The sequence below is a fragment of the Rissa tridactyla genome, chromosome 10 (genome assembly GCF_028500815.1).
Source record: "Rissa tridactyla isolate bRisTri1 chromosome 10, bRisTri1.patW.cur.20221130, whole genome shotgun sequence".
In the NCBI taxonomy this organism is placed as follows: Eukaryota; Metazoa; Chordata; class Aves; order Charadriiformes; family Laridae; genus Rissa; species Rissa tridactyla.
In genome coordinates this window covers 24398973-24424339 of record NC_071475.1, presented here as the reverse complement: position 1 = coordinate 24424339, position 25367 = coordinate 24398973, and the positions used below count along the sequence as shown (strand labels likewise).

At 51.7% G+C, this 25367-nt stretch overlaps 1 protein-coding gene across 6 annotated transcripts in view; it reads left to right on the top strand.

Annotated features, from left to right (window-relative positions):
* Positions 1–13305: 13305 nt before the first annotated feature.
* The window catches only part of LOC128915582 (caspase recruitment domain-containing protein 19-like), a 72037-nt gene continuing 59975 nt past the window's right edge, over positions 13306–25367 (top strand). Inside the window, exon 1 of one of the 6 annotated variants that reach the window (XM_054216132.1) lies at positions 13306–13446. In XM_054216132.1, coding sequence (XP_054072107.1) covers positions 13365–13446 — 82 coding nt within the window. In that variant the 5' untranslated portion in view covers positions 13306–13364. Of the gene's footprint in view, positions 13447–13495; positions 13638–25367 lie in introns of those variants that run through there. The other 5 variants (XM_054216131.1, XM_054216134.1, XM_054216130.1 and 2 more) reach the window with 5 other exon arrangements.

Sequence of the window (25367 nt, the reverse complement as noted above, 5' to 3'; positions counted from 1 at the left end):
TATGGAGTCTCCTTTAAATCCCATTTCTTTCGATTTTTCGAGTAAATACAGTAAAGAAGCACCGCGGAGCTGCGTTGGTGTGTGCAGAGGGCCTGCAGTGCTCTTCCCTCCCACAGGCAAGAAAAACGATTCTAAATACCCTGGTTTGTTCTTGCATCTTCCAGATGTGCTATCCCACCGTTCCTGGGGCTCCAGAGAAACTCTGCCGGATACAAAAAGCTCCCACAGAACTTGCTTTATCGTACCTCTCCTTCGTTTGACTGCAGTAGATTAGTTAAACTCCAGAGAGCTCTTCTGGGGGAAATTCTCATTTTGTGTTCTGCTTGGTTTTAAAATAAAATATGAAATTGTCTCTTAGTTCTTTCCAGCTTATTGTTTCTCACAGGTACAGAACAGCGTCCTACACAACATCCATGCCAGAGTGAGCGGGAATTTGCTTTTATGCTATTTAAAATCCTGTATAAGCGCAAACCTAGATGTGAGCTCTGTATGTGATGATGCGATGTGAATGTGTATTTGTATCCATGCGTGTCCATCTATCTTTATAGACAATTAATACTTATACATTTATAATTTTAGTGTTTCCAGCATACAGGAGTGAAACTGATATAAAAGCTAAAATTACAAAAAGAAACTCTCTGCTTAAATTTGGGATATAGATTGAATCTCCCCGTCTCAGAGGCTTTGCTGATAAGGACTCTGATTTTGCTATTATGGAAGCAACACGATTCCTAGCCCAGGCTGACGGTGTGGTACAGCCAGTAAAGACTCTCTGTTTCTGTCTATAAGGTTTGTACTTTGGACACCTTTGCTGCGCTAGATTTTATACCAAATATTGAATACAGAGGTTAAAACCACCGCAGAAACTCCCAGGGACAGCGTTGTTATCAGACCCAAGGAGACAGGCTGGCTGCAGCCTGGTTCTGTCGAAATGTTTGCGAAGTCAATCTCCCGCCTGTGCGGGGTGGTGGTGAAGCCGTATCATCTTGAAGGTTAAATGCTTCACTGGCCAATAAAACATCGATATTTGCAGGGTTCGTTTACATCCATCGATCGTTTCTATAATTGCTTCGGACGTGAAGATCCTTGAGTGGCAGCAATGGGTGACAAACGCATCTGTACAGTGTAAGAAAATGGATATATAGAGTCTTGTGGGTTTTTTGGGAATGCCGTCAGTCCCTTCTGTACCGTATTTTGGCTATGAGTAGCTACTAAGACAGACCTCTCTGAGCCCTGACTGGCACAGGTCAGGGCCCATTTTTCCTCAGCTGCCTGTTGGCGTTGTCTTCCCCAGTGCTGCCAGCTCCGGCGCGGGGGAGCTGAGGGCTCTGGTGATGGCTCTGCGCAAACCAGGGGTGTTAAGGGCTGCGTACATGGAGGTGGCTGAAGTTCCCTTCTGTAACAGCTGAAAGGGCTCTTTCAGAGAAAGAAACGACAACAAAAAAGAAATATTTGCCCAAGGGATGAATGAATAAAGGTTTCTTCCATCACTTTTTCAATACGAGGAGGAGAGATGCTCTGGAAATCCGCTGTGTACTTTCTCATTTGGTGAAACGTTCCCTTTCCTGAATTTTTTATTTGATCATATATATCCCTTCTATTTTGAGGTTATGTTTTACTCTGCAGATTCCCATCTTTTCTTTTCCTGAATTGGAAGGCTAATTTAAAAGAATGAGACGTCATTAAGCCCTTTTGGGTCTAGAATTCTGGTCAAGTAATTTTGAATTTGTAGGAAATTATGCTTTCAACTTTAACTTTCTAAATTCAGTGGCAGCAACAACTCGAATACTTCTCAGCTTTTTTCAGATTATGTTTATTTCCTTTTATGCAAGAATCGTAAAGGTAAGCTAATTTAGGAGATAGGGACCTCAGCCTGCGATCGTAGTCCATCCCAAGATGTGCCAGTCAGTAATTCTTGCCCTTCCACTTTCTGTTGGGGCAACACCTGCGGAGATAAAATGTGGTAGCACTAGGTATCATCTGTTTTGTTGGCTGAGGAATACACAGGGATTTTTTCCACGTCCAGCAGCTAAAACAGAACTTTCCTTCCAGCTGCGTTGATCATGTAATAGTCCCTTGTGGCACACATGGTGACGGGCCACCACGGCGAACTCCCTCCTGCACGGATCACCTCCTGCGCAAGGGGGTGATTTTTAGCAGAAGATAACTCGCGGTACAACGCAACTTGGTAAGCAGATGCAGAAATAAGAAAGTGGGCTTCGGATTCTCAAAGTTTTGTGATCTCGGCGTCAGAAATTTTAGACAGCATTTTTTGGATTTGAGCTCCCATTCTCTGCTAGTGTGGAGGTGGGTTTCCGAATTCCGGCAAGCTTTATTTATAATTTTTTTTTTTTCCCCAGCTTATTGCTTGCTAGATTCCTTATTTAGGAGAATGTCATGGTTTGTCCTCAAACCAGGACAGAGAGTCATGATTTATGGTTCACCCGTGCGAATTCAAATGATTAATCTGTAGGAAAGCACGAACACGTGTGCTTTTTCCACATACTCGGCTGCCGTAATGGCTCAGTCTATAGACAGCAAGTACTTGGTGATGAGAAACTGGCTGCAGTGTGAATTGTGCCGTTGCCTTTACTGAGGGCAGGATCTCAGTATATAAAATTTCAGCTTCGTCCTCCGTGTGTCCGCAGAACAAAAGGAAGCGGAACGTGCTACTTCAACTGCACGCGGCTTTTAAATGGGAAGTTTATCATTTCGACTGGGCAGCCTGACATGTGGCCAGTTCATGGTATTTTTTGGAGATATTCGCTGACCGCGGGGCTGTGAACACGGTCTCCAAAGATGTGACGCAGCTGTACTGCTTTTTCACCTGGTGGTGGATATTAAACACTAAAGCAAAACAGACAACCAAGAAATGATGTGTTTTAGTAACCAAATAGCTGACCGTGCTTAGAAATCTCTCTTGCAGTTTTAATATATCATAGAATAAAAGCAATTTGTAATCAATTTAAACTGATGTAAGAAATTTCCATCAAAGATCACAGACTGTACATGGGCATGTTTCTCTGCCTTTCACATCTTTTTCTTCCTCATTTCAATAGTTACTAGAGCGAGTCTCATTATTGGTTGCTTGTAAGATACCTTTTTTGCCGGTTAAACTGCAACGACTGTTGATGGCGTACCCTGGATTACAATTTTCACTGGAAAAGCCTTTGTACAACTTGAAGAACTCCACACATATCTACAGATGCTTTCACAAGGCTCTTCTGCCTGGGGGAACCCTCACCAGCAAGAGTGGGAGCATTCGGCACGCTTCAGCCAGCCGAACTCTGAGACATTCGTGGTCAGGAAATTCATTTTTTTTTTGTTTGTGTACTTTGCTACTCGACCAGCTCCGGCTGGCGTTGACCTCCGTAGCAGAGTGTGGTTGGTCCGAACCCCAGCATAGGAAATACAACAGCAAACCACGCACAATTTCACGTCTTCGTTCCTCCTTTTCTCTCTCTTTGTGGCCAAGTGACTGGGATCCTCCAGTCTATGGGGCTGGCGCAGTTTTATGCATCTGCGTACTCCACAGCGGTGGCGTCTGTTGTCCTGAATGACTGTGGAGCACCATGGTGAGTAACTTGTGCGTTCACGCTCATTTAATTCATTGCTGGTGTTGTCTGAAATTTACCTTTTCCTCCTTCCTGCCGATTCTGTCATTTTGACAACAGCAGCATCATTTCTTAACCATTTCTGAGCCTAGGAGATGCCCAGCAGGAATTAGTCATTCCTTCCGGCTAACCAGTTTAACAGGACGGCCTGCCTGCCTTTGGGGGGAAAAAAAGGTCGGCAAACAAGTTTAGTTTTAATTTCATTTTCCTAACTTGCTTTTTATGTGTTATCCAGTTCTGTTCACTCTTTCCTCTCTCATGTGCTGCTATCCTTCCGATGTTGAGGTTGGAAGCGTCTGAGATCCTGTGGGTGTCTGGCAGGGGACCGCAGTCAAGACCACACCAGATAAAGGTGAGTCTTATAAACCGCTGCGTCCCTTGAAACTCAAGAACAATCTCCCGGAGCCTACGGGCAAGTTTTTCCAGAGACCTTTTTTGCCCTTTTCCGATTTTAATACTTCATTCATGGCTGTGATATCACTTGCAGATCCACTCTTTGTATCGCTCTGGTACTCGCGTGTTCCCATTTTACTTTTGCGGGTGCAGGGATCAGTTTTGGCAGCTGCAATCAGAGGGCAAAAGAAACTGGCTGGCCACGCAGAGGGGGCTCGGAGTGCTGCTAACAAGTGAATGACTTGGGTTCTCTCCCGAGAAGCAGGTCGGATGTCCCGGCAGCGCCTCCACACATTTATTTGCGAGCGGAGCTGTTGGAGGGCTGTAGCCAAAGCCCAGCAGTTCTCAATTAAGCTCAAGCAGCCACGATATGACTTGTGGAATGAAATATTTTCTGTAAACTGCACACCTGGCACACCTGGGTCAGAAAGACTGCCGTTCTTCTTGTCTTTTGTTTAGTAGAGGTAAGTTATTTCTTGCTTGAATCACACTGACTTGAGACCATCTCATTTAACAGCCCTTGTTAATATAATTCAATATGCCGGTAATTCTAACAACAACGCACATCAGTAATAGCACGGGTCTTGGTCTTCACTTCGGGCCAAATGTTTAAGCTGCAGTTCTTCCGTTCGTGCTATTACAGGGTAGGCTCTAACAAATGGTTATTACAGAAAACTGCCTGCATCAAGTTACCTGCATAAAGCGTAACTGTATTTTATACAGAGTAATAAATAGAGAATAAATAGATCCACTTGGCTTACTCCAGCCACCAGCAAATATACAGCTTGCAATTTTAGAAGTTGCTGATGTCTCTCTTCATAACTTCTGTCAGGAATATATTATTTTCCTCATTGCTGTACTCATTAAAAATAAGCACCTGAGATTTCACGGAGGCTCAAGGTACAAAGAGTGAGTGGACACAATGAGGTAAAAGGTACTAATTACGGGAGAGAAGTCAGTAGGGCTTGGGGTGTTGCCAGATCCCGCAATGTGTTTTGGACAACTGTCACTCCAGGGGTTAGTTTGTGGTGGGAAAATAAAATCAACAAAAATACCCTAATAATTACTTTCTTTGTCTGTGAAATCAGATTGACAAGTCCGGGGGTGGGGGTGAAATAACTCCTTTAATGAGCCTTCGCAAAGGTGATGGCTGCTGTGCTTGTTCTTGCTGGTAGAAATTTGAACTTTGGGGAGCGCGTCATGTCTGTCCTGGCTGCTTTTTGTTTTCAAGAGGGAAAAACAGGTCACAGAAGTGTACGTTTATTTTCAGTGTAAGCAAAATAGGTACATTCAGGAATGCATTTCACGCCTTTGCTCAGAGTCCATCTTAGTGGGAAACGCCATGCATGAGTGAGATGTACAGGCGCAAACTCCACTGCAGCCCCAGCCCAAGCTCTTGCTGGCTTCAATATTTTTTTGCTAATATGGAATGGGAATGAACTTTGCCCATCTTCTTGGGGATAACTTAAAAATTATGACTTGGACCTCGAGTTTATTTGTGAACCTGCTGGCATTCTCCTCTTTATATGCTTTAAAACAGGCCATCTCACCACCACTGATAACATTATGAACCTATATAAATCCTGTCCGCGGCACCACACTCAATATCCTGTTGGCCTCCTGTATTGTGTCCCGTAACTTCTCCAGCGCAAACTCTCTCCGTTTGCTCCCCTTATCTCAGCCGTGAGGCTGGATTTGCCGCTCTGAGGAAGAAGAGCCCCGGTGATGGGGGCTGGAAATGCAGAAACCCAAGATCAATTCCGAGAATTGAGTAGAAGGTGTCATCGAGCAAGGTCACTGTGGCTTCCTCTGCCTCTTTTTTGGTAGTCCACAAGGAGGGAAGGGGTCATCCTCCCTGAGAAACGAATCCCCCCCTGCAGGGTGAATTCTGCCACTTGTTGGTAACGCCGGGGGATGCGGCTCTGCAGAAAGCGGCTGCTGTCTAAATTCAGTTTTCACAGCAGATCGGCTTTCCAAGAGCTCTAGTCTTAAGCGGAGAGGAAAATCCGCCTGCTTACTTGCATTTTCATTCTGCCATACGATCGCTCTACTTAATGCCTCCCAGTACCTTTTCTTTGAAAGCGCCTCCTGATTTTTGGACCTGTTTTCATATTCAGATCTTAACTATAAAAGTAAAATAAAATTTTAGAAAATCCTGTTTGTCAGAGCAGATCTCACGCTGAGCAGTACCCCAGTGTCCCACATTTTTGTGTGTTCAGCAACACCTGATGTGAATTCAGCTCCGTTCCAAATGCTGCGGGAATGCAAAGAGTTTTCTACTTTGAAATGTCCATCGCCCAGCGCCTGGGCTGAGGGAACCTGAAATGTATTCTTTTCTTCTTCAGGTTCTGCTGGGTGGCCCCAGGCCTTGGTGTCTATGGGGGCTCCTATCAGTTCTCCAGGTATTGCCCTCCTCGACTTCGCAGCTCCGCTCTTCCTCAGGTAACAGCCCCCGGCTCCCAACAGGCACCGGGAGCCTTCGCTGTTTGCGTATCCCTTGGCGAGGCACCGTCTCATCCCCTGCAACCTGCCGCCGGGCGCTTTTTCATGGACTGTCCTCTGCCTTCTGTCCTGCCGGAAAGCCTGGAAGTCTCACACAAGCACACTTTTTTTTTTTTTTTTTTTTTTAAAATGAGCCACTTGCTTTCCGTCTCTCCTTTCCCAGTTCCTCCCACCATTCTTTAGTATTTATTTCCTGTTCCTTTATATGCATTCATTTCAATACCGCACCTCTTAAGAACACCTCCACCGGCTCCAAAGCTGGTATTTTAGCTTAAACGGGGACTGTGAAAGCTCAGCAAACCCGAGGCTGCTCTGCAGCACGCTCTCGCTCGTTTGTAGCAGGGCCCAGGGCTGTCAGACCCCACGGTGCGATGCAGCGTGCGTGTTTGGAATGTAGGGATTTGCGTGTTGTTACCATTTATTTTGTTTTCTTATTCCTATGGTCAGCACAAACAATTTAAATGGGGAAACAGAACTATCATTATTTGCTGCCCATTGTAACGTTAAGAAATTAAGCTGGAGAAGAACGTGTGACATACGCCAGATTACCACAGGCACCAAAGCCCAAACCAGCCCTGAATTTGTAAAGCCATCTCTGCTTCACTGTAACGGGGCTGATCAGCTCTGAACGACGCTGGAGGAGACAGTCTGCCTGCGAGCGTGCACAGCAACATTTTGTCTTGTGTTGAAGACACAAGCGGTTGTTCGCAGAACGTTTGGTTTTTTCCAAGCTACTGGCAAAACGGCATGTATATTGATGCCCCTTGGCCTGTCGCACTGTATTTATTCATTCCTGGTAGAGAGAGAACAAAAATGTTCCCTCTTTGAATTAGCTTAACGCTTTCAGACTCTGATGGGCTAAACATAGCTGTGTGTCGCTGCGTTTTTCTGTACCGTGGCACTGCGCTGTACTTAGGAGCAGTGCAAGAAAACAGTTCCTGAGCTATGGCCCCATGCAGAACCCGCCCCCGCCCTCACACCCGGCTACGTCTCTTGGGGGAAAAAGTGTAGGGTCACTAGGCAAAAGGAAAAACATGGGGGGTTTTTTTGCAGCAGGTGAGCAGGTCACTTGTTATCAGCCGCGAGCTGTGACTGCACGGGCACAGCAGAGCTCTGCGCCACCGGTAGCCCAGGAGAGCCTGCGGAGGAGCCAAAACGGAGTTTGGCGTGGGCACGTGGCTTGTCCCTGGCAGAAATGGCTCTCCGGGTCCCCGTGTGCAGTATTCCTCGCTCCAAAATGAGATTGGTTTCCCCTGCCCTGAGGAGTTCCCATCATCGCTCCTCTCTGCTGGGAAAAGCAGCCTTTTATTCCCACTTTTTTTTTTTCTTTGGGCAAGGTCCTTTCCTGCTGCGCCATCACTGTTTGAGGTCCTCTGAGAAGAGATTTTGCCAAAAGCCCTTTTATGAAAAGCCACGTAGAAACTATCAACTAGACTTTCCCTTTCTTCTGGCCTTTTGACTCCTTTAAACATCTCCAGAGGATTTTTGAGATACAACTTACTTCCGTTCGTAAGCCCCATGTTGACTTCTCCCCAATATATTAAGTGTATTAACCCAATATATTAAGTGTATTAATGTGTTCACTGACCTTATTGGCTAAAGCACTTTCTCTTATCGCGGCTGGTACAGATTTCAGGCTCACCAACCTGAGGTCCCAACCGAAAGAAGTCCTTCTAAAAAGCTGGCGTCACATTTCCTCTATTTCAGACCTTGGGTAATCAAGAAGGTTTTAAGTGAGAGGTTATGCACCATTGTTAAAAATTAATTTGATTGTTTCACCCTGAGTTTCTTTGGCATTCTTGCTGAATGCCACCTGCTCTTCTTCCTGCGTGTTCCGCGTGCAGAGCCCTCAAAGAGGGGCGCTGGCTTTCCTCCCGGGTTTCCTTCAGGGTAAGCGAAGAATTAATTCAGCCTTTCTGCTACGGCCTTATCTTCTGTGAGTGCTCCTTTCAGATCCTCATCAAGGACCTCACCAGCTCTCTGACAGACAGCCTTCCTGCTTGTAAGGCATCCAAAGACGGATTTACGATTCCTTTTGATGCTTTTTTGCAAATTGTTCTTCCCCTCTTTGGCCTGCTGCTTGTGCTTCAAGCATGTTTAATCTGCCAGACTTTCTACTTTCCTCATTTGGGCACATCTTCAGATTTTTGGAAGGATACCTGCTTGCTTCTAACCATCTTTCATCCCTGCTGCTCGGTCCTGCCAGCTTTTCCTTGCTGATCCTTCTCAGGTCCTTGCTGACAAGCAGGTGTGTCCCGCACCTCTAGCCCAGTGGCCACCACCAGCCTCTGGTCTGCCTGGGAGGATTTGAGTCTCTTGGCTCTTCCTCAGGGGCTGTTTTCTAACAAGGTTTAACAAAACCTAGAATGGTTTGGGCTGGAAGGGACCTTAAAGACCATCTCGTTCCACCCCCTGCCCTGGGCAGGGACACCTCCCACCAGCCCAGGTCGCTCCAAGCCCCGTCCAGCCTGGCCTGGAACACTTTTACGCAGTTGCCCTTTCTGAGGTCAGTACAGCGGTGGTGGACTGTCTGCTCTTGCAGAGGTTGGATCTGGAGTACGTTGCGGTCTGTAACACCGAGGCTCAGAGGCGGCAGCCGGTCTGCTCTGGGTCATTCCTTCTCTGGAAGGTCCCTCAAACAGCTACTCCCCGCAGCAGTCCTCAACTGCACCTGAAAATGCAGTCCCCGGGGCAGACCCTGAGCCGCACAGGCTGGGCCGAAGCCATCAGCAGCTGCTGTAGCTGAAGGAAAAGGCAAAGGCTTCAGGTTCCGGTTTCACAAAGGCTGGCTCGGGCTCACAGCCCCCTGCCAAGGCTAGAAGCCGCCTTCCCCCTCTGGTTTTGCTGGGCTAGCCGGTTTGGCCGGCACACCTTGCTGTCAGAGCTAGCAGAAGGGCAGGGGTGAGGAGGAGGAGGAGGAGGAGGAAAAGGTGGGGGCAGAGGAAAACCACCTCCTCCAGGCAGCTGTGCACCATGGATTCGGGAGTGCCCTGGGGATGGGAACAGTTCTCACAACCCAAGAGATTATTTCACCGTCTAAAGACCTTCTAAGGGTCGAGTTTTTCTTTCAGGAACCTAATTGCTGAGCCCAAGGCGGACTTTTAGCAGTAACACACCTATGCATGTGTTATCTGATTAAATAGAAACCTGTGGCTGGGAGCTACGATCCTTCTTTTCAGGCGTTTACGGCCTGCTCAAGGCTCTGAGCAATGGAGGCAAACCCAAGGATGGTTGTCCGGGGGCCGAGGGGCGGATGCTCAGTTGGAGCCGAGGGAGAAGCAGGGTAAAGGGAAGCGGGGGTAAGAGGAGGTGGCAGCAGGGCTGGCTTCAGGGAGGGAGAGATCAGCTCGGAGCTGCTGGAGGGCTGGGAAGCTGGCACAGACGGGGAGCGTGTCCCTGCCCCGCAGCCAGCCGGGCTCTGCGGCTGCCGGCCACCGGGACTGCCGCCTCAGCAGCCTTGTGCCCTTGGCATGCCTTGAGCCAGCCCTAATAACCCTGATTAGAAGAAAGGCAGCGCCTTAGGGCAGCTTAGCGAAATCCAGCCGTTGCACAATCCCTGCCCCAGCGGTGAGGGGTGCCTGGTGGTGGCTGCGCAGCTTCCCCCGGTGCTGGAGGCCAAATACGGGGTCCAACAGGGAAAAACGGGGCTGCAGCGTGGGAACTTCCATCATTTTTAAGACACGCTCTCTGTTCTCTTCCTTCTCTCTCACCTTTTTTTCTTGTGTGTGTTCCCACTATACTGGTGAGATTTTTTTATACTAAATTCAGTGTGTTTGCGTGGGAGGGGTGGCTTTAAAAGCGAAATTATGTCACCATTGTTGATGACGGCAGATGACAGCACCTTACTTGGGCAAAATCCCCCTTCATTACAGCTGGATTTTGAGTAAGGATTGTAGACGTTGAGTCAATGGAACTGGCCACCTTCTTCATTAACATCATAGAATCACAGAATCATAGAATGGTTTGGGCTGGAAGGGACCTTAAAGACCATCTCGTTCCACCCCCCTGCCCTGGGCAGGGACACCTCCCACCAGCCCAGGTCGCTCCAAGCCCCGTCCAACCTGGCCTTGAACCCCTCCAGGGATGGGGCAGCCACAGCTTCTCTGGGCAACCTGGGCCAGGGGCTCACCACCCTCACAGCAAAGAATTTCTTCATGATATCTCATCTAAATCTCCCCTCTTTCAGTTTAAAACCGTCATCCCTTGTGCTATTGCTCCACTCCTTGATCAAAAGTCCCCTCCCCAGCTTTCCTGGAGCCCCTTTAGGGACTGGAAGGAGCTGGAAGGTCTCCGCGGAGCCTTCTCTTCTCCAGGCTGAACCCCCCCAGCTCTCTCAGCCTGTCCCCACAGCAGAGGGGCTCCAGCCCTCCCAGCATCTCCGGGGCCTCCTCTGGCCCCGCTCCAACAGCTCCGTGTCCTTCATGAGCAAGACTTCCGCTGATGGCAAGCACTAGGTCCCCCTGTCCCCCAACAAGCCCTGTCCCTGAAGCCGGGGAGGTGAGTTAACCCCTGGGAGGGGGCAGCCAGGGCCAGGGGGGCTCTTTGCCTGCGGGGGCTCCAGGGCCCAATAAGCAAAAGCACCTCAGGTGGGTTATCATTTCCATTACAAAGAAAAGCTAGATGTCGCCATGAGGTGAGTGGGATTCAGATACCGCTTCTGTAAGTGCCTGTAGGGGAAGACTGGACTTGCAACACCGTTGTGTTCAACTTTGTAACAGCAGTTGCGGTAACGAGGGCTTAAGGAAAAAGTCACTGATGTGGGGTATTCCTCTGGCCTCGCAGACATGAAGGACTTGATCGCGGAGCTATGGTTCATTGCTGACTTAAATTCGATTGATGGGTATTTGGCATTACTGAAAACACAGACCTAATTCATAAGCTGCAGCATTTTGAAAAAGGCTGTTCTTTTGCTGTAATGTGACCAAGTGTCACTTTTAAAATGTATTTTAGTTGTAGACATGGAAATAACAGTCCTTTATACTTGCAATATAAGCTCCCAGGGAGGAGTGTGATGTCCAGTAGCACAGAGCAGCGGTGCCACCACTACCCTTGGGTACGGTCCTACTCCATGCGGTGCTGCCAGGAGAGCCTTAGGAGATTTTTCTCAAGTCTATTTGGGCTTGGTGCATCTTGGAATTTCGTCTCTCCAATCTGCTCCTGCAGACTTTTTTTCTTCTAATTCCACGCGGAAAAAAAATGAGAGGGTAAAACAAGCGGAGTGAGTGTTAATAGCCGCAGTGCTTAGTGTGGGCCCCAGCCCATATGCTCAGCACCAACACGCGGAGCTCCTTCAGAAGAGCCTGCTGTTCCTCCTCTTGCTTTTCCTGGACACACGGTGTAAACCACTGAAGTTCGATTCTGACTCTACTACCAGTGTCAGCACGTCAGCCACCTCACCCAGCGCTGCTGGGACCCACGCTCCCCCGCCGCAGGTAGTGAGTGACTGCAGGTGGGTACGGCCAGGAGGTGACAGGCACCATACCACACCCAGAGGGAGCGCAGGGCCTTTGGGCGTCACTGAAGAGCCTCTGCGTGTTGGTGTGCGCCGTCCAGCTCCCAGGTAGTAAGATGATGGATCTTGGCACTATCCAGGGAGTTCAGTTTCCGATCCCAGTGAAAAAGAACACAACTTTGAAGACCAGAAGCTGCGTGCATGTGAGAGGTGCAGCTGCTGGCAGATAACGGCACAAGGACGGTAGGCAGCATGTTTGGTATGAGAAGACCAAGACCCATGAGACCAGCTGGCCCCACCGGAGGCTCTGCAAGCTGCGAGCACCGGCCCGGGTGCACTGGGGGCCAGGAGACAGGTGGGGCGGGCAGCAGGCAGGGCAGGCAGCAGGGAGCAGGCAGGGTGGGCAGTAGGCAGGGCAGGCAGCAGGCAGGGCAGGCAGCAGGGAGCAGGCAGGGCAGGCAGCAGGCAGGGCAGGCAGCAGGCAGGGCGGGCAGCAGGCAGGGCGGGCAGCAGGGAGCAGGCAGGGTGGGCAGTAGGCAGGGCAGGCAGCAGGCAGGGCAGGCAGCGGGGGCACAGCAGGCAGAGCAGGAAGCAGGGGGCAGCCAGGGCAGGCACGGGGCGACAGCAGGCAAGGTGGGAGCAGCAGGCAGGGCAGGCAGCGGGGGGCCAGGCACAAAGCAGGGGAACCGCAGGCAGCGGGGGGGCAGGCAGCAGGCAGGGGAGGGCAAGCAGGGCAGGCAGCAGGCAGCAGGAGCGCAGCAGGCAGAGCAGGAAGCGGGGGGCAGCCAGGGCGGGCAGCGGGGGGGCAGCAGGTAGTGGGGAGCAGGCAGGGCAGGCAGCGGGGGGGCCGCAGGCGGGGGAGGGCAGGCAGCAGGCAGGGGAACCGCAGGCAGCGGGGGGGCAGGCAGCGGGCGGGGGAGGGCAGGCAGCGGGCAGGGCAGGCAGCGGGCAGGAGAATCGCAGGCAGCGGCTGGGGGTGGGGGAAGCAGAGCAGGCAGCGGGGGCAGCGGTGCCGCACCCCCGCCAGGCCGCTCCAGGGGAGCCGTGCGGGTCGGGGGAGGCCGGGCCGAGCCCCGGGTGCCGGTGGGGGCGGCCGCCGGGGGGTGTCACAGCGGGGCGCTGCCCGGTGCCCCGGGGCCGCAGCGCGCAGGGGAACCGCTCCGGCGGCGCCCGGGCTCCCGCCAGCCCCGAGCGGCCGCCGCCTCCCGCCTCCCGCCTGCCGCCTCCCGCTCCTCCCCCTCCCGCTCCGCGCTGCCGGCGGAGGGGCCGCGGCGGCGGCGGCGGCTCCCGCGGGACGGCGGCCCGGCGCCCCCCGGCCCGGCCCGGCTCGGCCCCGGCGGCGGCGGGCGGAGGCGGGCGAGGGCTGCACCTGCTGGGGCGGCGCGGCGGGGCTCGGCGGAGCCATGCCGGCAGCCACGGCGCCGGGGCTGGACGAACCGCGCACCGCCGCGCCCGGGCGGGACGGCGGCCCCCGCGGATACACAGGTACGAGCGCGGCCCCGGCCTCGGCTCCGCGGGGTCCCGCGTCGCTCCGCGCACAAGTTCCCTCCTGCGCCGCACCGGGAGCGGGGAGATGCCGGCGGGGGCAGCGCCGGAGCCGGGCAGGGTGCGGAACCCCCCCCTCCGCGTAGGGATGCGGGGTACCCGGGGCAGGATGCGGGACGCCCTGGACAGAGGTGGGTGTCCCCCGGGAAGGGGAGCGGGATCTCCCCCCCTCCGGCTCCGGACCCCCCCCTCTCCAGGCAGGTCACCCTCCCCGTTATCCCCTGCGCCGGCGGCGGGGCCGGTCCCTGCGGCCGCGGGGCACAGGGCGGCACCTCGCCCTCCCCCCGAAGTTCTCGGGGACACAACGGGTGTCCCGGAGCCGCCCGGCCAGGGGAGGGGGCTCGGCGCGGGGCCGGGCGGCGGCTGGACCCGGGGCTGCGCTGCGGGAGCCGGGCGGGGAAGGGACGGCCCCCGCGGGGACAGGCTGCGGCGCACCCCGGGGGTGCGGGCCCGGCGGGGTGCGGGCCGCCCAGGCACCCCCGGGATGGGCTCTCAGGGCCGGGGGGGGCTCCCTGCAGCACACACACACACACACACACACACACCCCGGGGCCGGTCACCCCCGGGGCCGCCGGGAGCGGTGGGGGGACGCGGCCCGAGACGGGGGGTCGGGCGTTGGAGGGCCTGGCCGGGGGCAGCCCCCGCTGCCTGGGCCTCCGCTGCGGTTCCGTCGCTCTTAAATAGGGTTCATTTGTGATGAATTAATTTATGGGAGTTCGGAGTCGGCCACCGGGGTGCAGCGGTGGCGAACGTGGCATCCAGCGTACTTTCTAAAGAGGGAAGGGGCAGGGCACGAATCTTCTCGCAGCCTTTTGGAAGCTGACGGTCCTCAAAGAGAAGCCGTCCCTGGAGAAACGTAAATTGACTGGGTAGAAAATGATGATGTTGGTGTTTTGATGGGATAGGATAACACACTGAGGAGTGGAATGAGAAACCAATCAAAGCTTTTCTGCGTCCTTTTCTCTCTCTTCCCCCTCGTTTTTGTTATTCAATTTGATCGTGTGGATCATAACATCCTTTCAAAACCTCTGAGTCGAATGAGTCTGATTAACTTGATGATAACAGGAGCTGATAGAGGGTCTGTCCCTGCCACACGCGGGATGTGCACGCTGTCAGGGGGGGCAGCCTCTGCCAGTTTGGGGGTCCGGGGCTGCGGCCTTCCATCACAGCTGACTCGGCCAGTGGGAGCCGCCTGCTCGCAGCCCCGGCGAGCTCGGAGGCCTGGGAGCGAGGTGGGATGGAAGGAGCCTGCGGGGGCTCGTCGCGGGTGGGATGGAAGAAGCCCGGTGCAGGTGGGCTGCTGTCGGCACAGCGCTGCCGGCCCGGGTCTGTCCCTGCCGTGCTGCAGGACACAGGGTAGGCACCCTGGCTTCAGTGCAAGCAGGGCTGAGCGCTCCTGAAGTGCAGGGACTTCCTTCGCAGCCTGTCCGCACGTATCCCTGCGATTTAATTTGCCCGTGGGGTCCTAGTAGACTTTATCGATGACCTGGTTTTGTTACGCTGACGGAAATGAGCAGACGTGTTTGGGCTAACAGTGTAGCGATGCTTTAAATTGCGTCCTCCGAATGTGCTTAACTGTGCATTTAATTTGAATTTAATAGAGCAGTTTATTTTAAAAATGCAAAACAAGTTCTGGGAAACCTACTTAAAGAAGGAACAACTCGAATGCAAGTGTAGACCCTGTTGCTCTAGTTTGATGCTAATGTTACTAATTATTGACTTTTTTTCTTTTGTAAACTCATGTTTATTTGGCTGCGTTTATTTGTTGCATCAAATTGTCTTCTGGAGCTGGGTTTGCCCACAATTAAGGTGAGGTTCGGAAGTGGCGTGTCCCATCTTACACTCAGCCTTTCTGTTCCTGCCTAGGATGATCTTGCCCGATGTAGATCCGTGGCAAAATTCCCAGAAATGCAGGATCCACCAAAAAAAAATTTGGCATTCAGACTAGAATTCCTCCTTCAGTTAATCCCTCAGAGAGCTACAAACCTGGCTTCTCTCAGCCGTGTCTCCAACCAGAACAACAAACACCATTTTTTCCAAACTAGCCGCGCCAGAAGCGTGGAGCGGGAATTCTCGGTAAGGTGCCGGGGTGGAGTCGGCAGGATGGGGGCACGGCTGCGCCTGCACGGCTGCTGCGCCTGTGGTGGGAGACAGGGCTGGCACACGGGGCTTTGCCAGACCTTTGCAGGGTGTCCTGCTCCCTCCTCACCTCTCCCGCTACTCATGGGGGTTTGTCTTGGCCTTCAGATTTCTCCTTGGGTGAATATCCATTTGTTACTACGAATGCACTGAGTTAGGTGGCCGTGTGGCTTAGCTAAAATTATGACTACTTCTTGTATAATTTTAAATTAAGCTCTTGTTCAGGGCGCTTAATTTAAATGCGACTCTGTTATTTATGCATTTGTTTGCTGGAGAAGTCACCTCTAGAGAAAGCTGATGACAACCGTTACACAGTGCCTTTCATTGTGTTGCGTCGTTGTCGGCGATCATTTTTCATGCTGCTTTGACTGAATGTCCCCCTTGTAAAATTTCAGGCCACGAGCAACAGGGTGATAACAAACATTTGCACGGACAAACTCCCTCACGCGTTCCTTTTGCAGAGGGTGAAAAAAAGAGAAAAAAAGTGGCAAGATTGCCCTTTGAATTAACGCGGGAACGCGGGAGGTTGAACGAAGTTCCTTGGCACAGCCTGATGCCTGTAGCACTTGGAGGGTCTTAGAGCTTCCTGAAACACGGCTGTGAAATTCAAACACCCTCTGTTTTCCCTGCGTTTTGAGGACTGGTTTCTCCCGCTGGCAGGCTCACCTTGAGCAGGGAGAGCCGTGCCGCCCTGTGCTTGCTGAGGTTCAGCAGCGCCGGCAGCAGAGGCTGTGCGAGCCCGGCTTGCGCCGCGGGAAAGTCGGCGTGCCGCTCTGGTATTCCCCGTATCCGAAGGGCAGAGACGGGGGGAGAGTGCAGCAGAGGTCTCGAAGCTGAGAAGAATCCTTCCTCAATTCAGCCCCTTACAGTTTTAAATGATACAGATGTTTTTATGTGTTCCGTGTCGTACCGTGGTTGTTTTGCTGTCACGGCAGCGTTACAGCATCCCTGCCTTCCTGCAGTGGTTTACTATGGACAGATACTCATCGACCTTCTCTTGCCAGGCTCATTATATTATCTGGAAAAGCCTCTGGAACGCTGAAGTGCTCGTGTTAGCGGTGACCTGAGCTCTTTCCTGCCCTGCGGGAGCTGCCATGGAGCGGGGGTGCTGTCGTCAGCCCAGCCGCTGCCGTCTCGCTCAGTTGCTGTTGCCTCTGAAGCTACTCAGGTTGTAGGGGGGCTCTTTGGGTGAAACAGGAAAGAGATGAGAAGGAACAAAGGCGTATCGCTATTTTTAGTCTCCGTGTTGGGGGGGCTGGGGCCTCTGGCCCTCTGTTTTTCCAGGGTGGTACCCTGGTTTTCGCTGCGATTCCTGCCTCGCTCCGCAGCGCAGCCCTGCGGCTCTTCCAGAGCGGGGTAGCACGTACTTCTGCAAACATCGACGTGCCATCTCCAGACACATCGGTGCAGCCACAGACAAACGGAATGTAGGACAGAAACACAGACACGGCAGGCGCAAGCCAGGTTATAAATGCTGGGTTGTTGTCTGTGGTTGTGGTTCTGCTTCGTCCCTCCGCCTTCCCAACGTGGGAAGAAGAGAAGCTGCCCAAGGTGAGGAGGAACGTGCTGCAGGACGCTGCGAACGCTGCCTCCAGCCCAAGCTGTGGAAGAAATTACGTAGCAGACACCATTTACGGGACGAGACGCAATCTCTGGCTTAGGACAGACACAAGCTGCAGTTTGCTGGAGGATGGAAGTGGTATCACCACTTATTTGCTCGGTTGTGCTCTGGGTGACTCTTCGTGGCCATGGCGGGGTGTAGGTACCAGGCTGGATGGATCTTTGGCGTGACTCAAGGTGTCTGCTCTTTTGTTATGAGCAACTTTTTTTTCTGAAGTGAGTCTCCGTGCCAGCGCAGAAACTGAAATCGTGTCACTGAGAACTTACGGCTGCTCTTCCAGGAAAGCAAAAGCAAAGCTGCTCTTCAAAGCCAAGAGCACTGCTGCTCTGCAGAAGGGCTGCAAGGAGGTTTCTTGCCTTGTTCCCATGATCCTGAGATGCGGCTCGGTTTTTAGGCTGGGGAAGAAGACATTAATCCCAAATTTCCATTTCCACAAGACCGAATGTGACACAACTTGGAGTATACGGGCTTGTAATTTCGTCAGGGTTATTTCTCCTTCCTTTTTCTCCCAAGAGATCAAAGTGAAACCTCTTATTAAATAAGGTGAAAGAAGTGACAGTTGCAGGATTTCGGCTAATTGGTTTTATCTCCTGTACTGCAAGATGCTAATCTTGGTGGTTAGGTGTTTGCACCAGGCGTTGTTATTGCTTTGAGGAAATAATTTTTGTGCTTGTCATAAAAACTCTAGAACGGTACAAAACAGGGGCGGGGGGGGAAGTTATTAGGTCTTCTGGTACAGTCCTCCATGGTGCAAGATTGTTCCCTGTGGTATTCTCCAATACTTTGTCCTACCTACTCTTAAATTACCTAGGTTATAGAGATGAATTATGTCTAGACTTCTGAATTTCAGCTAGGGAATGAAGTGAGCTGGCCGTTTTGGACCCGAAACACTGATATTTCGAAAATCAGAAGTCAGCCTCAAAACACAGAAAGAAACCCACCCAAATGGCAAAAGATAATCCAGCCCTTTCTGGGGTTTCTGTGATCAGAAACGCGGTCTATTTTGGAGGGCCCAAACGCTGCCGGTTTGGCTGTTCCCGCCGTGGCAGAGCCAGGAGGTCTTCGGACTCCCATGAGAAAGCGAGGGCTCCCAACACGCGTCTGCAATACGGAGAATTTTAACTGTGCTGAAATGAGCGCTACTTCGCTTGTTCAGTCACGATTGCCACTGACTTTTTCTGTGCCTGGCAGTACAGAATCTTGCCTTCAGTAATTTGACGGGGACAAGCCAACATGTAGGATGCATTTAGGCATTTTATTGACACGCCGTCTTTCAAATGCAGTTGCAGATAAGCAAGCATGTCACTCTGAGGAGCAGTTTTGACTAGCTCAGTGGATCAAAAGATTGGCAGGGAGATGATTTTGCAGTCTGGGTGGAGGTCTGCCTCTCGCGCGCTTCGTTTTGTTTTAAGATGACAGTGAGAAATGCAGAAGTTGCAGAACGAGAAACCGCTCACCAAAATAAATCAATTCCTGTCTGTGTTGAGGGTCTCGGAGATGGGGTTGAGCTGGTGCCTGATTTACTTACCAGCTTTTTCCAGCGGATGCGAGCCCCTCTCGCCTTCCAGACCCTCTCTGGGTGCAGAGGTGCTGGCCCAACAGCCCCGGGCGGCTCGGGACGGCGGCGCTGGCACCAGCACGGCCGCAGTGGCCCAACTGGGAGACGTGGCGGTGGGTAGAGACACCCGTCAGGGAAGAGGATGCTTGCTCGTCCTCTAACGGGGCTGGAAGCGGTTATTAAGTATTAGTTCTGGGATGAAATAAAGCCAAACGCAGTGCTGCTCGCATGTACAAGTCTCCTTGGCAGAGGGTCTTTGATTGGGCAGGATTTTGAGGAGGGGTGAAAATGGGGCCAGGAGCCATAGGTGAAGGGAAGACGATGTACAAAAACCTGAGCACGTGGGCGGGCTGGGGAACGGTGTTGGGGAAGGTGTTTTGGGCTGGGGTGGCTGAAGGAGGTGGAAAGGGGGAGTTCTGCTTGGTTCCTCCTGTCCGGGAGAGCAGAAATTTGTGCCCGCGTGTAGAAGAGCAGAATTACACCCGGGGGGATTTGTGCTCAGAACCGCAGTCATCTCTGAGACCGTGACCTTCACTAGTGGGTCGGTGTCCTGGTTGGAGGTCAAAAGAGGCGTCTGGACAGGACACACAGGTCTCGCTTCACTCTAAAAGAGGTGCCCCACGAAGCCAGTGGCAGTTTTGCGTAGGCAAGAGAGGGCTCTGGTGTTTGGCCCATTATCATTGACAAATACAGAAATATAGATCGGGACTGTTTTTTTACCTCATTTTAAATACGAATCAGAGACTATCCTTGCCCCGTATTTCGGCCGTCCAAAAGCTGCCAGTGGTTTAGCTGAATTATCTGATGCAGATCTTCGTTTCTTAGACATGTGCAGTACAAGGAAGGGAAGGGCATGGGGCTGCTGTCCTTTGATCTGCTCGTAACTCACCCGTGTGTAACTCACCCGTGTGTAACTCACCCGCAATCATTGACTTCTCTAATGGGAAAAAGCAAACGCGACGGACTGGTTCCCTGTCCTCGTCCTGGCATCCCCGTCAATCTTCGTGCCATCTCTCTCTGATTCCTACGGCCAGGGAGGCCGAAAGCAGATGTGCTCATTGACTCGTACCGTTAATCATTGCCGTGCTTGAGCGATTTCTGGCAGGATGCTGCGTGCCTTTCACATGTTGCGGTTTTGCAGGTTGCTTTTGTGTCCGTGGGCAGGCTGCTGGCTGCGTGCCCCTCTGCTGTCACGGGTGAAGCCCAGGAACAGGAAAGCCGAACCTGGCAGCATTAAAAAAAAAAAAAAAAAAAAAGAAAAATAAAAAGTGATAAAACCGCAGAGAAGGTTTTTTAAATCTTGCTGTTAGTTTCTCAGTCCATGAATGATTTCTATCACCGTAATAGATTGCATGCTATTGCTAACTCTTTCAGACTGGTGTCTAAAAAAATCAATTATTCACAGAAATTCTTGCTGACAGTTGTGAATGCCGGGTCACAGCTCTGTGGTGCACATTTAGCAGCTTAACGCAGCGAACCAAGTACAGGAACTGCTTCAGTTTGCTATTGGGAAGGAAAAAGGATGTGCAGAAGCCGGAACAGGCTGGCCAGGGGCGGCAAATGCAGGCAAGATCTCCAGCATTCAGGTTGGTTTTTCTTAACAGGATGACTGGAAATTCACCTAGAAAACTAAAAAACCTGTATCCGATAGTCTGTTTTAAAACAAGAAAGTTTCAAAGAGAAAAGGCGGAGAAGTTTCTATATTCTTTACAAAAAAGGGCTTTGTGCAAATGTAATTCTTACGTTTTGGAGCTTTTTGGCCAGAAATGAGCATGTAACCATTAAGTAGCAAGCATTTCTAGTCCACCTAAAATGTCACGTTGGGGGTGAATTTTCTAATGCCTGAAGGGGTTTTTGCCTGGCTCTGGACCCTTCCCACTCCAGCATTTTTCGGTCAAGGCGGTGTCGGTGCGCTGCTGGCCTCGTGCCCCCCCATCAGCAGGGATTTCTGCCATCCCCGGAGGTTGTGCCCAGCCTGGAAAACAACACGCAGAAGCGAGAGGCCACCAGCTCCATCATCGGGAGCCATCTGCTCTTATCAGCGACATTCATTACCCCGAGCATGTTTGCGCGCCGCTGTAGACGAAACCAGCCCAAGCAGTTGCTGCTGGCAGATAACCCGGAGCCGTCGCTGGCTGTACACAGCCAAACCCACAGCCGGGCTGAGCTCCGTTCCTCGGGGAGCCCGGCTTGGCGGCGAGGAGTGGGACCACGTCAGGTGCGGGTGACAGACGCGCGGGGATGCTGCCCGCCCTCCTGGGGGATGTTGCAGGAGGGGTCCCCGAAGGTGGCAGCGCAGGGGGCTCTGCCCCATCCAACTGTCCACTCGGGCATCCTTCATCCTTCCTCCGTCCGTGGCTCCCAACGAGCACTTGCTTTCCCTGTGAAAATAGGTTTGAGGTTTTCTTTTGGCTTCTCCAGTGACTCGCTTTTGTGTGAAGCCCTGCCTATTGCAAATTAAATAAACTGTTGAAAACCTGACAGGTCTTACAAGCGGGAGATGCCTGGTGTTGCCGGGGCACTGTACCTAGACTCATTTCCCCATCAGGTGTCTCCAGATAATCATTTTCTATCCCGTACCCTTTAAATACTGAGATTCTTCACTCGGCTCTGCCCAGCTCTCGTGCTCGGCCGTGCATCCCACTGCGGGACGGAAGAACGAACCACCGGTGGTTTTTATATTGAATCTGTAGAGCTTAATGGACAACATTGCAGCTGGTTCCTCTCTGTTTTACTTTCCTCGTCTGCAAGAAGCAGTAAAATCTGAATCTTGCTCAGTTTACCGAAGATCTATTGAAATGTGTACTTTTGGTGGCGAAACTTTGATCATTATTAAGGGAAGCCAGAAAATGTTGGATTTGTTACCAGCTGGCTTTCAGGGTAAATATAAAATTGATCCACTTAGGTGTTTAAAAAAAAAAAAAAAGTGTACTCTGCAGAGAAAAAGCGGAAGGGTTTTGCAGAGCTCCTTAGAGGCGCTAAACCGTTTTGTAGGTGAAAAGCCACAGAGCTGAAGATTCTCTGTCAGCGAGCCCTTTTCTTGGGCCCATTGATAGGATGAGTGCTGATAAGGTGTTTGTATTAGAACTGCCCGGCCCGGGTGGTTTTGACATTTTTTCTTCTTTCTGCGTCTTAAAGGGAACAAAAGCAAGAGAGAGGATTCCGTCAGAGCATCCCCTTTCAGACAAAAGGGTCTGGTTTTCCAATTTGGGTTCCTACAAGTGGGTGCCTGCAGCCTTCTCCAGACCCCAGCAATGCTCGTCACCATCCCTGTGCGAAGGGAGGTCGCGGAGATAATTTTGCTCTTGGACGCGGTTGTTGGTGCTCGCTCGTGTCAGGCTACCGTCCGAGCACGGAGGAGGGCTCGCCAAAGACAGAGCGCAAGTAAAACTCGTCTGTTTTCCTCTTGATACCCGGCCCTTGTTAGCAAGGTGCTAAATACTGAGTTGGGTGCTGAAACTATGATTTCCCCAAATCATTTGCCTTCTGTAGCGTATTTACTTAACTTTCAGTTGGCAGTGATTGTTTTCTTGCAGTTACCGTGATGATGAAAAATGCGTTGAGCATTGGCCCGAGATAATCTCTTATCTCCACTACGGACAAGGGGAAATTTTAACATTTCTGGTCATCATACTTTCCGTTGGAAAATATACAGGATGTGCTTCATGGAGCCCACGTATCACTTTGCGCTGTCTGCAGAAATGCTACAGTCGGCTGCACAGGTTTAACAAATGAGAGACTATTCAGGAGCATGGGGGAAAAATAATGATGAAAGTTGAAAATATAAACTTTTACAACCTCACCAGCCTGACGTTTCACAAAGGACGCTTCCAGCAGCAAGGACGTGCTGCTCAAAGACTGGCTGAGGACAGAGAGGGACCTGGCGGCAGAGGGAGAGTGCGGGGATGCTCCTGGTCTTTCTTATTCCCCAAAGAGGAGGAAAATGATACAGAAACAGGTTGCTGACCTGCACATTTCAAATTCAGAGTAGAGCTGATGGATTCATTTGTCGTGGTTTAATTTCTCACATCCCTGATTCTGTTTGGCTTTCCCTAAAGACGGGGTGACAGATCCTGGGGCGACACTCACATCTTGCTTTGCATTTGAAGCTCTCCGGAGACTGTGGATGCAGAGATGCACGGGGGAGGCTCAGGACCATCTGTAGAAGACTGTGGTATTGTGTAACCGGTTACTTCTGTTCTCCTTCTTATAAATACCAATGCTTATTATGCAAGAAGCCGTGCTAACAGAGTTCGGAGGCAAGCGCAGCCAGGGCCGGACCCCTCGCTGCCGCGTGGGGACGGTGTGCTGGGACTCGGCTCTCCGGAGCGGTGGATTTCGGCTGCGTCCCGCTGCGATCACCTGTCCGTCGGGTTTGTCTGTTCCGGGACGTTTGGTACATTCAGGGTCTCAGCTGTAGTGCAGGTGAAAAGCTCATTTCAATTTAGTCCTCTTAATTTTATTCTTTTGGGGATCTTTGTTTCAGAGTCTAGGCCACAAACTCTGCACTGTGCAAATAAGTAGTTTATTTATTATCTGCTTTAGAATGACAAAGAGGGGAGACGATCAGCAATATTAGCTCCATTCACTAAACAATCAGTCACAAAAGCGACTGTTGGCATCACTTCCATGGGTGATTTTTAATTGGGAACGGTTTAAATTAAGGCATAACTCTGGTGCGCTCCGTAGTGGAGACAGATGTAGATATAACATTTTTATTTTTTTTTTAATATGGAAGTAGTGGTGAAGAGAGAAATAGATGAACGCTTCTAATGTGCTTTTGGTTTAACGGATCCTTCCTGTTCTCAAAAGTTGCGCTATTATTAACTGTTCAGAAGTGTCATAACCTATTCTTTCAATTCTGTTGGTAAACAGACTAATAAAGCACAGAAAACCCATCTGTTCTTGCTTTACTGGGGACTTCATCGAATACCTCATTTTTCATTTAGCTCTCGTTTCTCATTTAATTCTTCTCATAAGAAGAGAAATACTCAGTATTGCCCTCATTGCGAGATCCAAGAGTAAAATCTACAGACGAGAATAACTTGACTTTGATGTAAATTGGCAAAAAAAATCAATCATGGAGATGGCAGCACGGTGGCTGGAACAAATCCCCTCTTAAAAGAGCAACATAAAAGACATTATGAATAAGAATCATTCTGCACCAGTCCTACAGGTTATTTATGTTTGAGATAGGAGTGGATTACACATGCTGCCATCAAACCCTTGGTGCTACGTAGCTTGGGTTTCACGTGGATTAAAATTGCTCGCGGCCCTCTACTATTTCAGAGTGGAGCTGGGAAGTCTTTAGCGCTGACTCCTAAGTCTTAGTGCATCTTGTTCACTACAGCGAGAAGCTCGAAAGCCGAATGAAAAATGCCGGGAGAGAGAAAAGAGGAAGGCTCAGTACTGTAAAGAGAGATGAACCCAGTTTGTCTGCTGCAGATCGGGATGTAAGATTTTGCAGCAGTGTAGCGCAAGGGTTTCTGTCGGAGATGGAAGCTAAGAATTTGCTGCTATCTGATGATTTTTGCCACCTCAGCAGGCGTGGAAGGACCCTGAAGTGGGCTTTACCATCCTTCACCCACCACAGGGCGCCCTGAGTTGTCAGGAACCGACCGTGCAGTGGCCAGTACGTTCCTGTGTGTTCTCCCGTCTGGCTGTAGGGGCATCGGCGCCATAGGGGGGGCAGCTCCGTAGGGTGAGTAACCAGCAGCCCCGCGGGAAGGGGGCGCAGCCATCCGGGGACAGCACCGGTGCCCGCTCCACCTCGGCCCCGCCGACCAGGTGGTTTAACGCCTCGCTCGCCGCTTCTCTCCGGCTTCACACCAGCGTTGTCCGGTCGGAGGATGCGGCTCAGGAGGATCAGATTCCTGCTGAAGTGTCCCCAGCATCCAACAGCGGATGGGTCTGGGCTTCCGCTCATTTACCTGAGACGGTCACGTTGGTGAGCGCTCCTGCCCCCCTCGTGTCAGAGCTGCTTGGCGTTTGACACTGTGCTGTTTCTTTTCTCCGGACGCATTTCCTTCTCTCTTCTGTACGTGCCCCCTTCCCTGCTCCAAGCCAGGAAGGATCGTGTTCTGTCCGATGGCAGCTGCTGCCCAAACGCCGCTGTGGCCGATCTGAAATCGCGCAGGCGTCCCTGATGGAAAGCGTCTGTGCAGGAGGAAGCGCGCAGGGTGCTGAGATGTGCTGGCTTGTCCCGGGGGCTCCCACCTCGCCAGGGGCCCTGGGCAGGTCATGGTGAGGAGGAAAGCAACACTGCCCAAAACCCAACCGCTGAGACTCGGCCTGGCGTAGGAGTCCCAGCACCCCTTCACGCTGCGGGGCTATTGCGTCTTGTTCATTGCCTTGCAAACAGCATGTCGAAAAAGCAGTTTTACCTACCCAATGGACAATAGAAAAAAAAATGAGGGAAGTTGGCAGGAGCAAGCCTAAGGTATCTGCTGTAACACAGGTGTGAGCAGAGAGCTCGTCTCAGGATGGACGTGCAAACGCAGGAAGAAACTCGCTTCAGCTGCCTGTTTTCTCCCCTTCTCTCCT